The 22072-nt window shown below is 38.5% G+C and overlaps 1 protein-coding gene across 1 annotated transcript; it reads left to right on the top strand.

The window, feature by feature from the left end:
- The first annotated feature begins 721 nt into the window (after positions 1-721).
- On the top strand, positions 722-20619 carry LOC103056992 (lysosomal acid lipase/cholesteryl ester hydrolase-like). Its single transcript, XM_025174634.1, has 9 exons — positions 722-823; positions 2084-2201; positions 2890-3088; positions 6161-6270; positions 9524-9660; positions 11406-11552; positions 14929-15000; positions 16376-16441; positions 20383-20619. Exons 1-9 carry the CDS (start codon positions 722-724, stop codon positions 20617-20619), a joined length of 1188 nt encoding a protein of 395 aa, XP_025030402.1.
- Positions 20620-22072: the final 1453 nt, after the last annotated feature.

Below are 22072 nucleotides of genomic sequence, written 5' to 3'. Positions count from 1 at the left end.
GGGTTGTATTTGTGCTGTGTGGACTTGCAGTGCTGTAGGAATCAAGGAATGGTTGGAGAGGAGCTTTGGAAGAAAGTGAAATCTGTAATTAGTTAAGGATCTTACAGACCCAGCAAGGAGCAAGCAGGATCCCAAAGAGAGAGCTGCTGAATGATGGGCTGGTGGGAAAGGACTGAAATGTTTGGGAAGGACAGACTGGAAATAAAGCTTGACCAAGATTCAGGATTTCAAGAAGCTTGGGAAACGTGTGTGTGTTTTCTGCTTTCCCTCTTCTTTTCTAGGCTAAAAGCAAACCCTGAATAAAAATCTTGTTCAACTATTTAAGGGAGTGAGCATATTAAAGTAGAGATAAAAAAAACGCCTAAGGGGATAAAGAGAGGGAAGCTGTGTAAAAAATATACATCTCTAAATGTATAATTTGTTCAGCTAAGGTCACTGCATATAAAAGAAATCAATTGTTTACTTGAAAGGTACACGGTAACAATAACCATCACTGTAGTTTGGAAAACAGCATTTTCACATCTGGAAAGTTGTACTCTCCCCCCCCCCCCCGACAAGGGCTGGAGAATGCTGAAAATACTGTCAAATGTTCACTTTTTCTCAACTGGTGGGCTCAAATCAATGGGGACCAACTATTACCAATTTATAAAATATTCTTGAAGAGTTTCAAATTCTGAAATTTTATTTCTTTGAAACGGTTGTGATTCTATACACAGCTAGGATGTGGCTGTTTCTGGTGATGTCATGCTTAATTCAGCAGACTGAACATTCAGAAGGATCTATAAGTGGAAGACATTTGAATCCTCAAGAATTCATGACGATTGTAAGTTGCTTATTTGAATGCCTTTGAAAACAGAACATTGGATTCACGTGATAAAAGCATGCTTATAATTTCACTTTTTAAAACTGGCTTTCAAGAAAAGCTTTTCTCATGCCTGCCATGTGGTTTTAAACAAATTTATAGCTACTTTTAAAGATTTAAATAAGCTTTAACTGACACCCAAATACGAGAGACTATTTGGGCCATTTGGAGTACCCATGGTATGAAAAAAATGAAGTCCTACCCTTCTTACATGCATCACATGACACTTTTAAAAAGGGGTGGAGTTTTCATCACATGGTTGCAGCCATCTTGACTTTTCCTCCTCTGCAGACATTCATATTGAGTTGAATCTGGAGTAAGTCACAACAGGACTATAAATGAGACTAAATGATTTTGATATTTCTATTTTTGATTTACAGGAGGACATTTCCAAATTGCCACTGTTTACCCCTAGCAGCTATTTAAAACCAGCCCATAATTATATATAACTTCACTAATCTTAACTCACTGAAAGTCCTACATGAAAAGTTTAGTGCTCCTCCCGACTGACCATGGGAAGAAAATCAGGTAGAATCTATGCCAGACCCCTCCCATCCATGTCGTAACTTCATTTTTGTAGTGGTTATTGCTAGTGTGGAGTGCAGAAAGTGTGGAGTCTCAGCAACTTAATCTCTGGGGTTGTGGGGAGCCTAGGAAATGAGAGGCAGGACAAGGCCAGAATTCCTGCCACTGTACAATCAACCATTTTCACCTCCATTCCAGAAGTTAATTGGCTTTGCTGCCCAACAAAGACAATAGCATGAGCACAGAGCTGATTCAATAGAGGTACAAATGGTGTGTGTGGAAGGGCCAGAAGCCTGGACCCATTCCAGCCTAAGATGTTCCTCTTGGTGAATCATTCCTATGTAGGGTCTATCCAAATGTGGCAGTTTGCCTTAAACTATCAGAGACAGTTTTATGCTGTGGCATGGAAGAAAGCAGGTGTGATCAACCAGATGTGAAGATTCTAATGTATAGAGCAAGATTGGTTTTGATATTGTCAGTATTTATCATTTCTGCCCTTTCTTCTTGGTAGCGTTTTTGGAACTGCTGTCTCATTAAAGCTGGAAGGGGAGCCCCAAAGTCATTGGCTTTGTGTTGGCACTGATAGCTCTAATATAGGAACTAGAAATCTTCTGGATTCTCAATCCATTGAATGGATAGTGAATATATACCTGATTTTGGCCAAAAGTGTAATATTTTATAATATTTTATTTGCAGCCTCAAGTCATCCAGTACTGGGGATATCCCAGTGAAGAGTATGAAGTCCTGACTGATGATGGCTATTATCTTAAGTTAAACAGAATTCCTTCTAGAAGACATTTTCCTCATGTGACAGGTATGTCTATAAGGTAGCAATTCAAAGGGAGTGTGTATAAATGTAAAGTGATAATTGTGATAGAAGTGGCTAAAAAGTTATGTGGCAAGCAATACTCAATGTTTTTACAGTGCTAGAGAAGTATTGGATAGGCTTCTCTAGAAGTATGGGACAGTACTGATAGCTTGTTGGAAAACTACTGTAGGTAATTTTCACTTTAATTTGCATCTAGCACACTCCCATTAATCCTTATATCTGGATCCGAGTCAGCATACAGGCTACTCAGTACTGCTAGCAAAAAATATATAGATCCTGGTGTTTATTTATTAAACATCAGCAAACATTGAAACAGTTAACTGGAAAGGACAAGATAAAATCCCAGCAAAAACATAGAGAAAGAATGAACAGTGGCAAGAACGAACATTATCTACATATCTTTACATTGAAAGACACCAAACTTTCTAAAGCCACGGAAAACAATACTCTGAGTAATTAGCATAGCTAGTCCCAAACAGAGTGGTCTTTGGTTATTCAAACCAACCCTTTTATGTACATAGTGGCAGCAGAGTTGAGATGGAAAATAGGACATTAGGTCCTACTCCTCTATTTCTACTTCTCCTCTATTCTCAACATTAAAGAAACAATTTGATGGACAGGGAAGATATATCCAACATAGCTAATATGCAATGAACAATACACTCTTTTACAGGGCCTAAGCCAGCTGTATTATTGGTACATGGTTTGCTATTTGAAGGGAGATGTTGGATTGCAAATCTTCCCAGCAATAGCCTGGGATTTTTTCTAGCAGATGCTGGCTATGATGTCTGGATAATAAATATCAGAGGGACCTCTTGGTCTAGAAGACACCAGAAGTTTTCAATTGACCAGCAAGAATTCTGGGAATTCAGGTAAATTCAAGAGAGAATATAGGGACGATGGATAGTAAAAGTTAAGAAGATACATGCCTACACACCTGTGTGACAAATTTGACTGAATTATGGAATTATGAACAATACTGTATATACTGAAAGCATGGTCTGAATGAGAGGTTTTGTGGCATTCCTAATACCAAAGTTTTTAGTATTAGAACTTACCGTATTTTTCCATGAATAAGACGCCCCCATGTATAAGACCCCCACTTTTCCAACCCAAAATTAAGAAATCAATATTTTAAAGATAAAGCAGAACACATTTTTATTTAGTAATTAGGTAACGTTTACATGATACACTCAGTGGGAGGAGGTCCAAACTGTCTCTCTGCAGTTCTATTTCCATGCTCTTTTGCATAACTGATTACATTCAGTTTGAATTTTGCAGAGTAAGACATTCGCTTATTTATTTATTTTATTTTCCAACATCTTTATGGGCTCAGAATGCTCTGACATTACCGGTCTCTGTCGCATCTGCGCGCTGCCTACGCGCTCTCCACCTCCAACGGGATGTGTTCCAATTGGTTGGTTCAGCATTAGCTGATGTCAGTTACATAAGACTCGTGATTGGAGGAAGCCTGTTTGCAGAGACAAGCTATTTCACTCATGATTGGAAGCTAGTGATAGGAGGAAGCCTGTTTGCAGAGACAAAGTATGGGCAGTTTCGCAACCGCGTGGTTCTCTCCTCGGCTTACTTCCTTGCATAAGACACCCTTCAATTTTTAGTGTAACGATTTTAGAAAAAAGTATCATCTTATACATGGAAAAATACGGTAATTTTGTTTTTAAAAATATATAAATTCCATACAGTACTGGATTTTCTTAGCATAAAATGTAGATTTTAAGTGCAACTTGTCAAGAGTTAAAGGATGTGTGCAAATCATATGTTCAAGAGGGTATATTATATCATCATCATCAACATCATCATTTTATAGCACTTCCTGTAGGAAAGCTTCTCAAAGCAATTTAGAAAATGTGCAATGCATAATAAATACAGTAAGTTAAAAATAATATAGAAACATAGACATTTAAAAAAGGAGAGGGGAAAGGAAAATAAAAGAAGAACAGAAATTCAAAAGCACTCATCCAACATTCATAAACCCTGGTTGGAGAAGTGAAGTCTTCAGCAGGTGCCTAAAAGAACCTCATGAACTTCAGAGGAGGGACCATCCCAAAGCATAGGTGTTATCACAGAGAAAGTTTGCCTGCAACTAGGTACGAGATGGCATTCTGCAGTTCTGGGCGCACCCAGCAAGATTACACCTACCCATTTTGACAATCAAGCAGGTGAAGGCAATATCCAGATATTATGTTTATGGCCTATTGTGTCATAATTGTAATGTGGCTTAATAGTTAATTGGCAGCCGTTGAAATGCTTCAACAAAGATGTATCATGATACTGCCAGGCCTCCCACTGTTTGCCACATTTTCTCCTCCACTCCAGCAAGAGAAAATGAACCCCTAAGACCCAATTTCAGCAGTTGGTGGTTTTGCCATGATTGGGATGGTGTGTGGATGGCTCCATCACCAGGCAGGCCACCTTCCTCCCCCATCTGAAATAAAAACTAAATAGAACATTTGCTCTACTTACACAGTTTGGAACAGGGACATGATAGCCATGAAATCCCAGGCTGGCCCTAGTTCAGCAACAATATGCCAAGTTAAAGCCCTCAAGGCTAATGTAGTTCTGAATGTTGGGGTTATGTTGGGATGGCATTAAGGGTCAGAGAAACTCTATCTTCCCCCTGGATCCCATTGGCTGGCCTGATGCTGCACTAAGAAACCACATAGCAGAACTAGATCAAAATCAAACTCTCTCATCCTCCATCCAGGTTTCTGTAATACCCTTTAGGGCAACTTCTTTCACAATCAAGTTGTCAATGAGATAGTAATGAGAGTTACTGATATAGCAATCAGTTCAGCAGAAAGAATGGATCAGAGATCATACCACTAAGAACGTTTATGAAAAATCTTTTTTGTACAATCTGATTTTTTAACTAATTAATGTGGGTATTTATTTTTTTAATTGTTTTTGGGTTTTACTCTGACTGTGAGCCACCCAGAGTCATCCGCTGAGGGAGATGGGTGGCACACAAATTTAATAAATAAATACCACTAAGAACTTGGCTAGAGGGTTGATGAACTACAGCTTTAGACGTTTCCTCCCACTCATTTGCTTCCCTCTTTTTCCATGAGTTAGAATTAAGATAAGACCATTCCAAAGTCAATAAAAAAGAGGAACAAGGAGACATTTTGTAAATAAGTATATTACTTGTCCATGACCATTTAAAAAAGTTTTAATGGGTATCCCCAAATAAAAGGAGCAGTAAAGTATTCTAAGATACTTCTTTGCAATAATAAGTTACTCTAAAAATATACTGTAAGAAAACAAAGTTGAATTTAGGGCAAGTGAGGTGTTAATGAGCCTCTTGGCCCTCTGAATTTATAAAAGAGGACACAAAAGAAGGAAAAGAATGGAGATACAGTAACGTTTAAAAGGCAGTTCTTGTAAGGGTCAGATGTGTGTGTCAAATCCTCATCAAACTGCAAGTACTTATCCCTATGTCCCCCAAATGAGGCACAACCATGTCCCTGTAAGCACTTTTTATATGATGTGTCACCATGACACTGCCTTTGTCTCATCCCCAGCCCATGCATGAGTCAGCTAAAATTTGTTTTTAGCTTTTCCAGTTTTAATGCATTGGCTTCCTTCTCCTGCCACCGTCTTTTGCAGTGGACACAGTCTAACATGCTTCACACCACATCAGTGAGGTGGTTGATCTTCTAGGCTCCAACAGACCACTTTAGGCTGCTGCAAGGAAGACCTCTCCATTCTAGTTGCTGGGCTCCATGCTTCATGGCCCTTCTGCCTGGGGTGTAGGATTGACCAGGTGCCTGACTTCTGCTGACATCTGCCAATTTCCAAGCCCTTTGTCTCTCTCTGGCTTTAGGGAGAAGTTGCAATTCTGTCCTGATATCCAGAGAAAATAGGGTAGCTAAGCAGAATCACAACTAACTGTTGTTTGTGTGCATGTGTGTGTTCGTTAACAGTTTTCATGAAATGGCCATATACGATCTCCCAGCAACTATAGCCTTCATTCTGCAGAAAACAAAGCAAAACAGATTATATTACTTTGGCCATGCCCAGGGCGGAACAATAGGTAAGTTAAGAATGGACATATGTATTCTTGCCACAATGTGATGAGAAAATAAAAATACTGTATAGCATTTTCTCCTTTCAAGCAATCTTGCAGATTAGACAGGAAGACAATCCTGTTTTGTTTGTGTTGTTTTTGTTTTTGGCCCTATCATCCTATGCCCAGACTTCTATTGATCTTGCTGTGGGGGATTCAGAAGCTAGGTTGTTAAGAGCTTACTGTTAGGTTATTTATTTAACACTACAGAGAGGTGTAGATTGCAAGCAGTCTGCCCCAGTTAGGTAATCTATGTTTGTCTCAGTTCAGCTCAAGTGAATTATTCTACTTCTGCAAAACTACAGCCAAGCTACTTGGATTAGTTGCTTTTGTTTGACAGAAATGCCTTTTGGGCATGTACTGTTCATGTGCAGAAGCCACTTCTGATGAGTGAAGGGAAACCTTGCAGCCTAATCAGTTGGAAGTAGGGCACTGCAGCCCTTCCCAGAGGGACTTCAAAGATGTTCCTTTGAAGACCTCAGAGCCATAATGTGGAGTTCTGTCAGTGAATGTCACATCTCACTCCACCCTACCACCAGTTTTTCTCTAAGGCCCTTTCTTCATTAGCTAGTCTTTAGCAAATTAAAGAATTGTGTCTCTATTAATTCAGTTGAAGTTTCTTCTAAACCCTGCATTTGTCTACTTGTTTTTCATTATGCTTGCTTAGATCTTACAGTACAGTGAAGCTATCAGTACATGATGTAACATGGGGTTTTTAATTTTTGGCTAGCTTGTTGTAGAACCTGACATGATGAAGGTTGAGAGGGTCACGAGCTGACATCTGTGCCTAAGGGAAGACTAGGTCTCCCTACTCCTAGTCCAGCACCTTAACCACTACATCACTATATTACACTGACTCTCAAATTCAGCTGATTTCTATGCTTCATAATTCGTGCTAAGGGAAGAAAATACCTCATTGTCACAGCTAACCCACCAAAAGGAATGTTAGCATTTCTCTGAGCAACATGATCTGGTCTTGTTTGACTAACAGTATGAAAATAAAAGATTTTATTTTTTAAATGTATTGGCAGAAGAGTCACATTCTTCTCTTACAAAAGCTCAGATTATGCAGTCTGTTTTTAACTGGATTGAAAACTGTCAGAAACTCACTGGTGATACCTGACTTATTTATTTATTTAATCCATTTATATACCGGCCATCTCAGACCAGTGACTCTGGGCGGCTAACAATAATAAAAACAGTCAACACTTAAAACAGTACAAAAATATAAATATAAATACAGCCAAGAGATCTTAACAAAACGTTGGTATCAGCACAACCATGAAAACAGGGGCCTTCACATGCTCGGGGCCTGAGGCCCGGGCATAAAGCCAGGTCTTCAAGGCCTTCCAAAAAGCCAAAAGGGTCAGGACTATCCTAATCTCAGGAGGGAGGATGTTCCAGAGGGCAGGCGCCACAGCGGGAAAGGCACATCTCCTGGTCCCTGCCAGCCGACATTCTTTGGCTGATGGGACCCAGAGCATGCCCATTCTGCTGGACCAGATTGGATGGGTAGAAACAACTGGGACTTACCATAGGGAAGGACAAATCCAACCTTTATTTGTTTCAGTTGTTTGAAAACAAATGCTGTTCTAACTATTCACTCACCCTGTCCTTGCCTTTACATGTAGGGAGGGAGGAATAACAACATTGAGATGGAAAGAAGAAAGAATTTCTTTAGGTATTCAAAAGGAGTTTGGTATCACCTTTTCCAGATAACAACTTTGATTAAAAGGCATGAGTTTGTGAGCTGAAGCTCACTTCATTAGATGCATAAGAGTGGCTAGACTGATATAGAATTTAAGTTGGGGTGCAGTTGGGTGGGAAAGGAAAGGAAGGCAGGTTGGTTATACAGATATGAAACAGATTACAGGCACCTTATTCATTAACTTTTGTAATGTGTTAAAAACCCATTTTGTTTGTTGAGATGTTCTGAGATCGCCTAAACCCTTTGATGTACAATATGGAAATTCAGTAATCTCTTGCTCACTAGTGCTGTTAAAGTCTTATTTTTCCAAAATGGTCATTCTGAGATCTTCAGTAGAGTGTCCTGGCAGATTAAAATGCTCTGATATTATTTTGTTTTGAGTCCTGATGTCAAATTTGTATCCTTAATTTTTTTCTGAAAAGTTTGGCTTGTTTGTCCTACATAGAATCCAGAGGGGCATTACTGGCAGATGAAGGCATGTATCACATTAGAGGAACAGCATGTGGAGGTGCCTCTAATCTTGTATATTTACTTGATGCTGCGGTTGACATAGATATGGGGGCAAAGTAGACTTCTTGGTTTGTCACAGGATCTAGTTTCCACATTAGCATCATTGCCTGGTTGTTTCTTGTTGCTTGTGAGAATCTGCTTCTGGTTAGATGACTGTCTGTATGTAAGTATGGTCCAGCCACCCAGTGCCTGAGAAAGTTCAATTTAGTTTCATTGTGCAGTAAGGGTTGTAGCTTATTAATAATGTGTTTGAGTGGTTTGAGCTGTACGCTTTAGGGAACAACCAGTGGTGTTCTGTCATTCTGTTTCTGTGCTCTGTCTTTTAATCTGCCCTCCCTGGGAATTGATCTGTTTCTATTGACTTATCTATTGATCTTGTTGGATAGGTAGTTCAATCTCCTGAATGCCTGGTTTAATTCCACCAGTTGAGCATCTCTGTCAGGAGGGTTAGAACCTGGCAATCGATGATAGATTTGGTGGTTTGCTCTGGGTAGAAGCTGGAAGGGTAACAGAGCTACAATTGCTGTATTATGTGAACATAACTGGGGGTGCGTGGGTGTCTTTTGCTTTTGAAATAAAATGCCCCATGTGTATTTGTAATAGCAAAAGGTTCTATTCCTACAGTCAACAGTATTGGAAGGGTCAAGTGGTCATGTAGTGTTACATGGTCACATACTCATTCCAAGTAGTTTTAGAGGAAAAGAAGGCTCTCTATGAGTATCAACCCTTAACACACGCTCTTGTTTTGAAAGAAACAGATCCCCCAGCCAGTCATGCATTTTATAAGGGTCACACAAATTCTGCCCTTAGCCTGTGAATTTTTAAGTGAATTTTAAAGAACTTTCCTTCTTCACAGGAAGCAAAGAGTATCTTGAAAATACAGTGCAGGATTCAGCCCAGCACTAAAACTAAAGAGAAATAAAAGTTGTAGTGGTCCAGACAGCAGTGCAGGCATTGGTCATTGTGCAGTTTTAAAGCTGAATTCTTCCTCTCTTTTTGCAGGATTTATTGCCTTTTCGCTCCTGCCCCAGCTTGCTCAAAAAGTGAAGCTTTTTCTGTGTTTTACTCCCACTTACACATTGATGGGTATTAGAGGGCTTCCCAGAGTACTGGGGAAAGTTCCCAATGGACTCAGAAAAGTGAGTATATCTCATGTTTTTATTAGTGTATTAAACTCATTTTTTCATACAGAAGTTTAGAAACAGCCAGCCCTCTTTTGCTCAGGTTTTGGGGAAAAAATGTGAGGACGCTTTGTGCATTCAGTGAGATTTATTTATCAGTAATTTTAGCTTAGGCTGTGTTTTTTTTTTTTAATAGAAAAACTGATTAATTTTAACTAATTTTTAAATTATCTATAAAGGGTCTCTTACCACCCAAGTATTACTAAAGGGGTTAAATGTGTTAGACTCTTGTTTGGGCTGATACAGCCTGGATACTTTAGAACACAGTGTTTCTCAACCCTGGCAACTTTAAGGTGTGTGGGCTTCAACTTGTCTGGGCAATTCTGAACGTTGAAGTCCACATATCTTAAACAGCTTTAGAACAAGAATATTTTTTTTTTCAGAAGCAGCAGAGTTGCATGTATCTCAGTTAAGACTTTTGCAGAAAAAAGTTGGCTTGAAAATTCACATGGATATTGCTACATCTTTTCCCTCATATAAACACTTTGGACTCATTTTGAGCAGCACACCCTTTGCTTGCAATTCCCCCTTAACAGAAAACATTTTGTAAAGCCCTTTTGGAAGTGTGCATGAAATGGGGAAAATATTTTGTTTCAAACCTGCAACAACCCGTTGTGTTCCAAGGGTTTTGAGTCAGTTCTGAACTGGTGGGGGTCAACCATGATTCAGTAGAACCCCAAATGATTTGGTTGGTCAGAGTTTCAGACAAAACAAAATCCAGATGGGCCAAGTAGGGTAAAATCTATGTGTGTCATCCACTCTTTCCCCTTAGCATATTCCACAGGCCCATCCTACCTCAGTCTTCTTCATGCCTTCCCTTTCTGCTGCTGCTACTGCCTCCATGCTAATAGCCCAATGCATCATACCCCACTAGCCTATCTACCACCACCCAATATTCCCAGCACACCGCCCTCCCTAGCTGCCATTGCTGACAATGTCCTAACATGACATATCCCACTGGTTTGTCTGCCGCCTGGTTTTCTTAGCACCTCCCTTCCTTGTCCTCAGCCACTAACAGTATTCCAGTGAGGCAAATCCCGTGAGTTTATCTGCCCCCTTCTTTCCAGCTTTCCTTCCTTGCCTCTCCTCTGCTGCTGATCTCCTTTTTCCTCACTACCTCTATCCAGAACATGACAGCCCCATTTTGACCCTAAACCAACTACTCTATGCATGGAATGTTTTGTATCTGGAAAGTCTTGCACGTCCCTTTCTTTAATATACCCATTTAACTCTATATTTATTAAATAGTAACTATATTATACATTTCTGAAAAATGTGGATTTTTGTAGATATATACTCCTGTAAATGCTGAGGTTATGATCCAGTACAGTACAGTACAGTACAGTACAGTACAGAGCACCCTAGAGGAAGTGGATTATCTGGACCCCCTTCAGTCAGGGTTCAGGGCTGGATATGGGTTGGAGTTGGCACAGATAACCTTTGTTGGGATCTGGATCTGGGAAGTGTGTCCATTCTGATCCTTTTAGATCTCTCAATACCATCAACTGTGGTATCCTTCTGGACCACCTGAGGGGGTTGGTGACTGAAGAGACTTAACGCTTGTGTTAAATGTATACATGTGAATGTGCATGGATTTATAAACCATGAAGGAACTTGGACTCAGCAAATGCACCATGTGCAACAGGGCAGACACATATTGACAAAGGAGGAAAACTTAATATTTGTGTATGTTTATTTTACAGCTTTTATGGGGTAAGAAGGAATATTGTCTTTTAGGTAACAAATTAAAAGCCTTCATGGCCTATGCCTGCAGCCATGCCATCTTCGATAAGCTTTGCCTTCAAGGTATTTTCTTTATGGGAGGACATAATAAAAAAAACCTAAATGTAGTAAGTAAGCTGTATTTTTATTTATACTTTTTATAGAGGAGGTGGGAGAGGAAGAGGGAAGAAAAAAAACAGATTAACCCATCCAAACAACAACAATATATATCTCACATCTGTTTTTGTTGTTGTTGTTGCTATAGGACACATTTTTCCCTATATGTGTATAATACATTTTGAACAGCCTCCCTCCTTTAATTACTAATTAATCAATCAATCAATCCTGAAATAGTTGTTTTCTCAGAATGTTAACTGAACAAACATTGAGTGAAATCTGACTCTTAGAAACCTGTTCTGAATTTGTGTCTGTAGCACCAGAACTGTATAAATAGAGTGCTTATGTCAACAACTCAATATGAAATGATATTGTTGATTCATATTTGGGGATGAAAAAATCAAGAGGATTCTGATAGGACAGGAAGGTCTGCTCCAACAATAACAGTAGATATTGCTTTAGATTCAGTGTTTGAAATTCCCACTTTCTTTACCAAGAGTTTTCACTGAATATTGTCTAGAGAAAAAGTAAATTAAGAATAGGTACAGAAAAATTAAATGTAGTAATAGGCTGGCCAAATCTGAGCAGGTTGAATCTAGTATCTGGAAAGTTGTATTGTTGTTGTGTCATTGTGGTTATTTAGATTTACTTCTTGTCTTTTCTCCAGGACTTTAAAGTAGGCGTATAACACTACTTCCTCCAGTTTTCCCACAAAAATAATCCCTGTGTAATAGCCTGGGTAAGAAAGTGACTGAACTAAACCATGAGCTACCATGGCTGCAGGTGAACTTGATCTGGAGTTCCCTCAGACCCAGGCTAGCATCCAGCCACACTGGCGTTTCTTCTGTGTAAATGCTTCCATTATATCATGAGCAACAGCATCTCTGGGGGGGGTGTTGTATAAAAAAAGTCAGGTGATCAAAGCTCCAACTCTATACCACATGCAAGGCACATAAACAAGAAACAGAGCTTTCATCGCACACCGGGAGCCACTATCTTGACTTTTTCAACCTCCCACCCCCTGTGGATGTCCCTGTTTGTAAGGCTTATAATCCCCCCCCTTTTTTTTGGCATCACCTAAATCTTGCAGGAATGTGCTACCAAAATTCTGTCACAAATCACTTGGGTGGTTCATTTTTTCACTTTTTTCTGTGCCTAAATGCCTAAAATAACCCTTCCATAAACCCTGCATGTATTCATCAGCTCTACAGTAGAAATTCAGACCACCTTCATTCAAATATATTACATACAAACCACCTCTTTTTCCTAGTTTTGCAAACCTACATATCTATTTTTCTTTCATTTGTTATCTCATGTTCTTTATCACATACTCCTCTTACACTGCAAGTCTTAATCTTTTACCTGTGATGGTTGTCACCAGATGAGCCAGTATTGACCTCTTTTGCCTGTCATGGCATTGATCAATTGAGCTTTCACATGAAGCTTTTTAATAAGACAAAGAGTAGGGTAGGCATCTGAACTCCTTAGCAGAAGAACTGTAAAGGAACAATGATCTCTGAGCTCAGATTAATAGGATGATTAGGGAAAAGGTTGAAGTGAGAATACCAAAATTGCAGCAAGTAACTCTGCTTTCACATGTGGGATCTATTTATAGACAATTCAAAACTGTTAGATTGTGGCTTCCCTCCTCTTGTAGTTTCAGTAACAGGGAGGGCACCATTCTCTCTCTCTTTCTCTCTCCCTTACAATAATTTTATTAAGATTTTTAAAAGAACAATAAAAGATAATACAAAGTAAAAGAAATAAGAAAAAAAATTACACCATTTCAAAGATAACCACCCCAAATAACCTATCCCACTCAAATAAACATTTCCATATCTCAGTTCTAAACTATTCACAAATATAAAGTAACCCCAGTATCCTAATACAAAAAAGACTAAGATTTAACCTAACAAAAAGAGCTAATTTCTCCTTAAAAAATTCACACAATTAGATACTAATTATTTAGATGCTAAACAATTAGGTTACAGAAAATAGCTATAAAGTAAAAAATTTAAACACCAAATAAGCAAATCCAGTATACCACATTTTTCCAGTCAAAATATCAGTAAATCTAAAAAGAATCACTCAGAGTAACAACATATCCAATTTTAAGCTATTTATTTATTTATTTATTTATTTATTTATTTATATTCCTTTTTTTATGCAGAACAATCTTTTTCTGTGATCCTTATTATGAATTTCTTCCATTCTTTAAGCAGTCTCTTGTAAATCCAATGAAAAAGAATTATTCCCATTACTCTCTGGGATTGTCTTTTTTATTTCCTTCTTAATTTTTAAAACCTCATTCAGTTTTCTCTTCGCATCTGGTGGTAGGTTCTTATCCAAGATTACATTCATGCTATTCTCAAATGGAATTTGTTGTATATATATGTATTTGTGTTCCCCAAAAAAACACAACATAGCTGCCATAATTGATTCAAGTCTCAATGCAGTCCTCGGTGGAGTTCCTCGAAAATGTCTCTATAATTTATTTCCACAATCATGCATTTATTCTTTAAAAATAATTTCAAAGTCTTAATATTCAAAGTTCAACCAATATTTTCTCAGCCCTTAATCTTTTTAAAACTTTCTGTAGCCAAAACCTTGTCTTGCTTTTTGCTGTTTATTTTAAACTCTTAAAAATTATAAAAAATAAATCTTCATTTTCTTGTATTAAGGTTTGAAGGTACTCACTCATCAGGTGTTTTCAGCCTTTTCCCTTTGAACAAGGGGCGTTTAACTTCATTAAAGCTGTTAGTAAGCAATTTCCGAAGGAAGTTGGCAAGGGAAGTGCATGAATTTAGTGTCCTTTGAAAGGCTTTGTTTGCGGCTAGAGCAAATATGGCAAATTCCCCCATCCCCAGGTTCCTCTCCCCCCAGCCCCCGAGATCACTGTCTTGTGGTCTTTTTGTGAGGAAAAGGAACAACCATAAGAAGAAACAGCTTGGGCAATCTTGTGTCTCTCTCTTTTGTCTAGAGGGGATCAAAGAAACCAATCTGCTAAGTGGCTCCTTAAAAAAGCTTTTTTCACAGAGCTGTCTTCATTCATCCATCTTCCTTGGAAGTCCGGCACCAGTCTCTTTTGTGAAGGTGGACCAATATGTCCTTGGGTTGTGCTTATATAATAGTGCCTTCATTATTAGTGTGAGAATCCTTACTTACAGCTTTATTCATACCCATGTCACATACCTTCCTAAATGTAATAATAAGATAACAGTCAGTTTGGGCACATTTTGGCCAGTATGTCATTAGGGCAACTGAAGCCTAGTTTTACTCTAAATACGCTAAGATTACTAGACACTACTGTTGCCCACTAGATGCTACTGTTGCCGAACAAGGAGGTATGTACAATGTACTGATAGATATTAAACTCTTGTTTTCCAGAGTCGAGCAGATGTTTATGTTGGAATTTTTCCAGATTTTACCTCTGTTAAAACATTATCTCACTGGGGACAGGTAGAGTGTAATTTATGTTTTCACTGCAAGACAGAATCAATATTGTATTTGGCTAAATGCTTTGTTCAGTACACAAGACAGTATTTTTCTATCTGCTTTTAAAAATATTTTCCCTCCCTCCTGAATTTTTAAGAACTAATCACTGGGTTCCAATTCTTTATTCATTTACATATGAGTGGGCTCCATTAAATGAACGAGCACCTACTACTCACATAGAATATGCAGGACGATTCTGCAAATGCTTCTAAAATGCTGAATTGCATTAGTATCTGAACAGGAAGTGTCAGAAATTTTAAATGAGTACATTCTTATTCCTGACTTAACCCATATTCAGGAATTTGCATAAGTGGGGTGGTACTGAGTATATCAACCCTTTCTTATCTCTTCTAATTGAATGAGTATATCTGCTAATCTAACGCTTTGCACAATCAAGAATCCTGATCAGGCACAAGATCATAGCCAAGTATCTATGGGTTTTGAACAAGTGGAAGAAACAAGTTATTAGAAGTCAATGATGTTCTAGTACATCTAGATCTTCAGCTGGGTGTAATTGACTTCATTCATTCCCTTGATATTTTCCTGCAAAGAAATTGATCCTGAGCTTAGAAAGAGAAAGGGCAGAGAGAACAAATATATATATAAACAGAAATAAAATTCACATGCAATACCAAGTTTCCCTGATTCCCATCAGTCAATAGATCAGAGGGAAAAGTGATGCATACATACCTATTCATATGATGATGCAGGCATACATAAATAAGTCATAGGTCTTGAGTTTCTTCCTGCCCCTCTGCTATCTACTATCTACAAAGAAAACAATAGTCTTACTGAGAAGAAGAAACAAATCAAAAGGAAGGGACAATTCAGGGTGCCAAATGCCAAGAAGAACACATCATCCTTCAAGACAGATAGTTTGCTATGGGAATATTCTGATAAGGTTTTTACAACCAGACTAGTTCACATCAGCTCCAAGGCTGCTACACATACCTTTATGTATCAATTTTGTTTAGGTGCTCCCATTCATCTGAAGACTCTGAAAACTTATTTTCCTCACCTAAAAACACATTGTCCTCACAATATCATATTACTTCTACTGCTTGTATGTATCTATGTATGTGGGTATGTATGTATGTATACTGTATATGTATATATGTATATATGTATGTATGTATACATGTGTGTGTATGTATATATATATATATATATATATATATATATATATATATATATATTACAATTGGTGTTTTGGCTATTCTGGTCTAAGTCCAAAATAAAGTTGGGTTTGACACATATATAATAGAAATGAACCATTCATTAAAAAAAAAAAACAACCTAAACCAGCTTTCAAACTGGGTAATTATTTCATTTCTTTTAGATTATTTATTCCAAGGAATTTAAATATTTTGATCATGGGAATAAGAACAAAGACATATATAACAGGGTAAGAATATGCAGTAGACATAGAGGTTTGTTCTGAATGCTATAGATAGTCCCAAAAGAAAAATACAGAAATTATTGAAATTAGGATATTTTAAATATGTCCTGAATCTTTTTTCCTGGATTTTGCCTGTCTTTCTCAAAATAAACATAATATCTACTTAATATTGCTTTTTCCCCCCACTATCTCATCTACACCAGTCATACATATAATTTCTGTGATTATCAGTATTAATGATAGAGTCTTGATTGCATGTTGTTTGTTTTCTAAAAGAGAATTACCCAGATTGATAATACTTTTGCTTTGGAGCAGAAATCTCTTAAATAATGAGGAGGAAAAGCCCACCTCTCTAACTTAAGTAGGCTCTTGCTTCGCTTGTATATGCACTGCTTTCTCTATCTCCACCCATAGCTGAAGTCCTTCAGAAGAAATGCAGAAAGGACAGCCAGCCTGGAGCTTTCTTCCTCCCTTGCCACCTCTTTTGATTATCCCAGAGAGAAACTTGTCTCCCAGCCTAGACATAAACCCAGTATAGCTTCAAGGAAGTTGCTGGGCCTTACTGAACTTGGACCAACTGGCCCCAGCATATTGCCTTCTTAGACTCTAGAAGGATACCCTTCCTGGATCAGGAGGCCCTCCGCACGGTCACTCATACCCTGGTCACCTCCGGGTTGGACTACTGTAACGCGCTCTACCTGGGGCTACCCTTGAAGAGTATCTGGAAGCTACACCTGGTGCAGAATGTGGCGGCGCGGACAGTTCTCAATGCCCCTAGGAGGCACATATAACACTGCTGTTACGTGAGCTGCATTGGTTGCCAGTTTGTTTCCGGGTCCAATTCAAGGTGTTGGTCATCACCTTTAAAGCCCTTTATGGCACAGGACCAGGTTATCTGAGGAGCCGCCTCGCCCCGGTTATTTCAGCCCACCCCACTCGGTCCAGCAGAAGGGGCCGTTTGCAGATCCCACCGGTCAAGGAATTTCAGTTGGTGGGGTCTAGACAGAGGGCCTTTTCTGCTGTGGCTCCCGCCCTATGGAACATCTTGCCTCCCGAGGTCCGGTGTGCCCCCCTCCCTCATGGCCTTCAGAAAAGGGGTTAAATCCTGGCTCTGCCAGAAGGCCTGGGGGCCGGATGGGGGCTCGCATCTGTGGAGATGGCTGGTGGGGTGATGGGTTTGGTTCCCTCCCCAGCATATTGAAGGTTTTAAGGCTAAAAATTACAGAGGTTTTTTAGGATTTTTAATGTATGTTTCTATTTTTAATTATTTATGGATTTTAGCCATTGTTGGAGGGATTGGCGTTTTTTCCTTTTTTGTTATTGTGAGCCGCCCAGAGTCACCCGTGGGGGAGATGGGCGGCATACAAGTTTAACAATAAATAAATAAATAAATAAATAAATAAATAAATAAATAACCTAAAGCAGCTCTGCTGAGTTGCATTTCACAACTTGGAAAAGGAAGCTGGTTTCATCTGATCAGCTGGATCCAGGATGAGACAAAGGAGAAGTATGCCAACATCCACCCTTTGACCTGATCTGAGTCCCCAGCTCCAGGAGAACAATGGTTTCAGGAAGCCAAGAAGCACACTAAACAAACTCAGCCTAAGAGCACTGGCAAAGCCGTTGTTGACAGGAACTTCCTTCCCTTCCAAGTGCTGGAAACATTGTCTTTCTTTCTTGATTATCAAGTAAAGTGGTAGCTCTCGAAAAGGTGGCACCCCTTTGTGTGGTGTGGGTAGGTGGTATAAATCCCTCTCTTTGCTATGACAGGAAACCACTTCCCCATTTTCCCTGCTGCTCCCTGAACCCCAAGCCGCAAACTTCCTTTGAATTCCGTGTATTACAGGTACACGGAATTCTCAATTAGTGCAGTTAATGAATCCCACAAAATGGTCGCATTATTTGAATTTGCACTATTCAAAGTGATATTTCTATGGAAAATGGGGTATTTGGTTCCAGCTCGGTGGAAATAGGAAATTAACATTTTTAAGCATAGTTTTTATATATTTATTAATGAAATACTGTATAACAGTAAAAGAGAATAAACCCATACCCAAAGAGTATCTGTTATCTCCTGTATTCTGCTGTAGTTCTTCAAAATGAGCCTCTTCTTTTTTTGAGCTTTCCTCAAACAGCACCTTCCTTTTCTCTATTTTGCACACACGGCAGTTAGTGTCTAAAACCACAAGTGTGCATGCACTAGCCTCAACTATGTGCACACTAGCCTCGCACTAACTGAATTTTGGCTCGCATTAAACATGACCTGGTATCAATTTATAAATCGCACCAAATAGAATATCGCACTATTTGAACTCGTACTAATTGCAACCCACCTGTGCATTTTGGACTCCGGCCCGTTTAACCTCCCATCGAACTGAACGTGCTACTTTTAAAATCTCCTGCTTTTCTTGCCCTGAAACAGCTTTGCTGTTTTCTGAACTCCTTGCCTTTCTCTCACTGAACTGGACGCTAAATGCTCAGCTTGCTACAACTTCCAACTGGATTATTTTGCACATTACCTTTAAATATTCTTGGTGCTACATCTTCCATAAATTATCAACTGCTTATTATTTGATTGACCTTAAGACCATTAGTCTCAAATATTAGTTAAATAGTTTGACTGGATAGTTTTCAAAAAATTAAATGTTATTATTTATTTATCCATTTGTTATTGATATTTCTGTGCCACTCAAATAGCTCTGAGCAGGATCCAACAGAAATAAAAGCTAAAAACATCAGAACAGTGACAGTTAACATACAGGGTGTACCAATCACAATATGTTTTATTATTATTTTTGTCAGAGAAAATGTTACTGTACTTAGGAATGTTCAAAGGTCATGCATCAAACGAGTAAGGAAAAGTTTTGAAGAAAATCTTAATTCAAACATTTAATGTAATTTATATAATGAATTGTGCATGGGGCCTTATTCTGGGAATGTGGCCTGACTTTTGGTACACCCTGTATATTACAGTACAGTAGCACTAACAGCAGAGGGAGATCATTAAAAAAAACCACCACCAAATGCTACCTCCCAGAGACATGTTTTCATCTGCTTTTGGAAACACAGTAGGGAGGTGGTGATTCTTATATGTGAAGGCAAGAAGAGGCACCGTCACTGAGGTGGCCCTGCTCTGGAGGCCCATAGATGAAATTCCTTGGAAATGGGGCCCTCAAGAGGACCTCTTTCACAGATCTTACAGGACCAGCAGTTTCACTTCAAAGCAGGCAATATTGGAGACAGCCGGGCCCTAGGACTTTAAAGGTGATGACCAGTACCTTGAATCGCACCCAGAAGCTGACTGGCAGTCGGTGTACTTCCTACAGTTGACATGTAACATGGGCAAATCTCAAGAGGCCAACTCTACTTGGGCTGCTGCATGATGAAATGTCCTGATAGTTTACAAGGGTAGCTCCACATAGAGCAGGTTGCAATAGTCAAACTGTGAGGTGGCAAGGGCATGAGTGATAGCATGTAATGCCTCCTGGTCCAGAACAGGTTGCAAGTGACACACAAGATATAATTGTGCAAAGATCTCCTGATCTTGGCAGGAGCTGCAAGTCTGGGAGCCTCCAAATTGTGAGCCGGTTCTCTCTGAGGGAGTGTACCCTGTTCAGAGTGAAAGGTGGCACATCTCTGGAGTCATTATCCAAATCCCATAATAATATTAATTATAGTTTTATTGTTTTTGGAATGCTGGAACACATAAGCATGTTTAATAGTCTACTGTATAGTGTAAAGTCCCCACAGAACTTGCACTGCATCAGGCTGCCTTTCGTAATACAGGGTTCTTGCTTAGAAGGCAGTTTTGCCTACTGTCTTTTGGTGCTGAGGATAGGGTGAAACTATTTGTTCCTAGGGCCTGCTATTTCTGAAGCAGGGAATACCTGAAAATGCAATTGATCCATGAAACCCATTGCTCTTTTTTGTCCTCTTTTCATCAACAGACAACACCTCCGTTTTATAAAATTGAAGACGTTACAATACCAGTAGCTGTGTGGAGTGGAGGAATGGACATTGTTGCAACCAAAAAAGATGTTGAATTACTGATTTCTCGAATCACTCATTTGGTTTTCTATAAGAATATTCCTGAATGGCAACATATGGATCCTATCTTGGGCCTAGATATTCCACAACAGCTATATAATGATATATTTAAGCTAATGCAGAAGTACAAGGTTTAATTTTAGAGCTGGAACCTATGGAAGAAGCAAGATCTTAAAAGTGTTCATTTGCTTTTACCAACTCTTCAAATCTAACATTTTAATTGTATTGGAAAATAAATATGTTAGAAATTAACTTTTTAAAGCAAAGTATGTTAGAGGTGTACTCAAAGATGCATGCATTCAAACATGCACACTCCCTTGTGTAAATAACATGAAGCTCCAGAACACCTTAGATTGGCCACAGAGGTTAATTTGGAAAAAATATCTTAAACTATATGAAAACAGAAGTTTCTGTTGAGCAATTAGCTGGTATTTATTAACATTCTATGAGAATGTATTTTATCTGTATTTGTGATTTTAGGTCCTTGTTCCTGTTGTATCTTGTGAGAAACTTGTATTTATTCATTTTCAAATTTTGATTGTTCAGAGTTAATTCCAGTTTTTAAACATGGATTTATCTTTTAGTTTTCCATTCTTATGCAAAGGTTTTAAAGAACAATAATCTTCCATAAATATTGTTAGTTCATCCCAGGCTACTTTGTTACTTGTAACCAAAGTTTGTATTATTGTTCATGTTATTTTTGCTATTAAATTAAACATTCTTCCATTGATTGATGATGAGATCACTCCAATGATCCCTGGAAAGCTCTTAGAAACCAAAAGACATTTCCTGCCTCCCCATCAGCTCCTAAGGCCATCTGTTCCCAATATTGGGCAATCCTGATTATGAACATTCTTCAAAGTAAGTGTCTCCTTGTCCTCATTTTTATTCTGTGGACAGATCAGTGAGCAGCTTGAAGCTTTATGTGTTTTGATCAGATGCTATTATTATATGAAGTTGACATCTTTGTTGAACTAACGCATGAATGTATGTCCCTTTTTCTGATTGATTTGTTTGGGAAGCCAATTTTATGGTGTACATCTACTATAAAGGTAACATTTCTCCACTTAACTATCTCTTTTATCTCAATCTTTCCAGTGTTGACATGTTTTGCTTTTTTTCCTCTTTATGCTGGTTATGCTAGGGTGAGTAAAAATCTAAGATGGTTTAGGATGCTTTAACTATATGAACTAAAAGAAATGTTATTAAAGAAAAAACAAAATAGAGCATGACAAAAAAGCATGTTTTAAAAAATTTTATTCAAATAATCTTCATTCATTCTTTTTTAAACGCCCTTCTTATGGCTTATGTATCACCATGACTATATTCTGCCCCTTCTTATGTTATATTGTATGGGATGATGTTTTACTGTTTTCAGGAGTATTGTTTCTGGATTGAGCTTTGTTCATTATGAAATGCTTGATAAGTTTTCAGGTTCTGTCTTGAGTCTTCTGGTCCTTGTCATTGAATAGATTTTATTCACTGGATACAAATTCAGCCCAGATGTACCCATTTGACTGCTAGAATTATACAGACCATCAACACCTTTCTGTCACAAAACTGGAACTTTTACTAATATGTAATATCGCT

Source organism: Python bivittatus, unplaced genomic scaffold (assembly GCF_059951505.1).
Source record: "Python bivittatus isolate LINGU-HERP-01145 unplaced genomic scaffold, Pbiv_v1 ctg000780_np1212, whole genome shotgun sequence".
Lineage (NCBI taxonomy): Eukaryota > Metazoa > Chordata > Lepidosauria > Squamata > Pythonidae > Python > Python bivittatus.
This window is presented reverse-complemented; position numbering and strand designations above follow the sequence as displayed.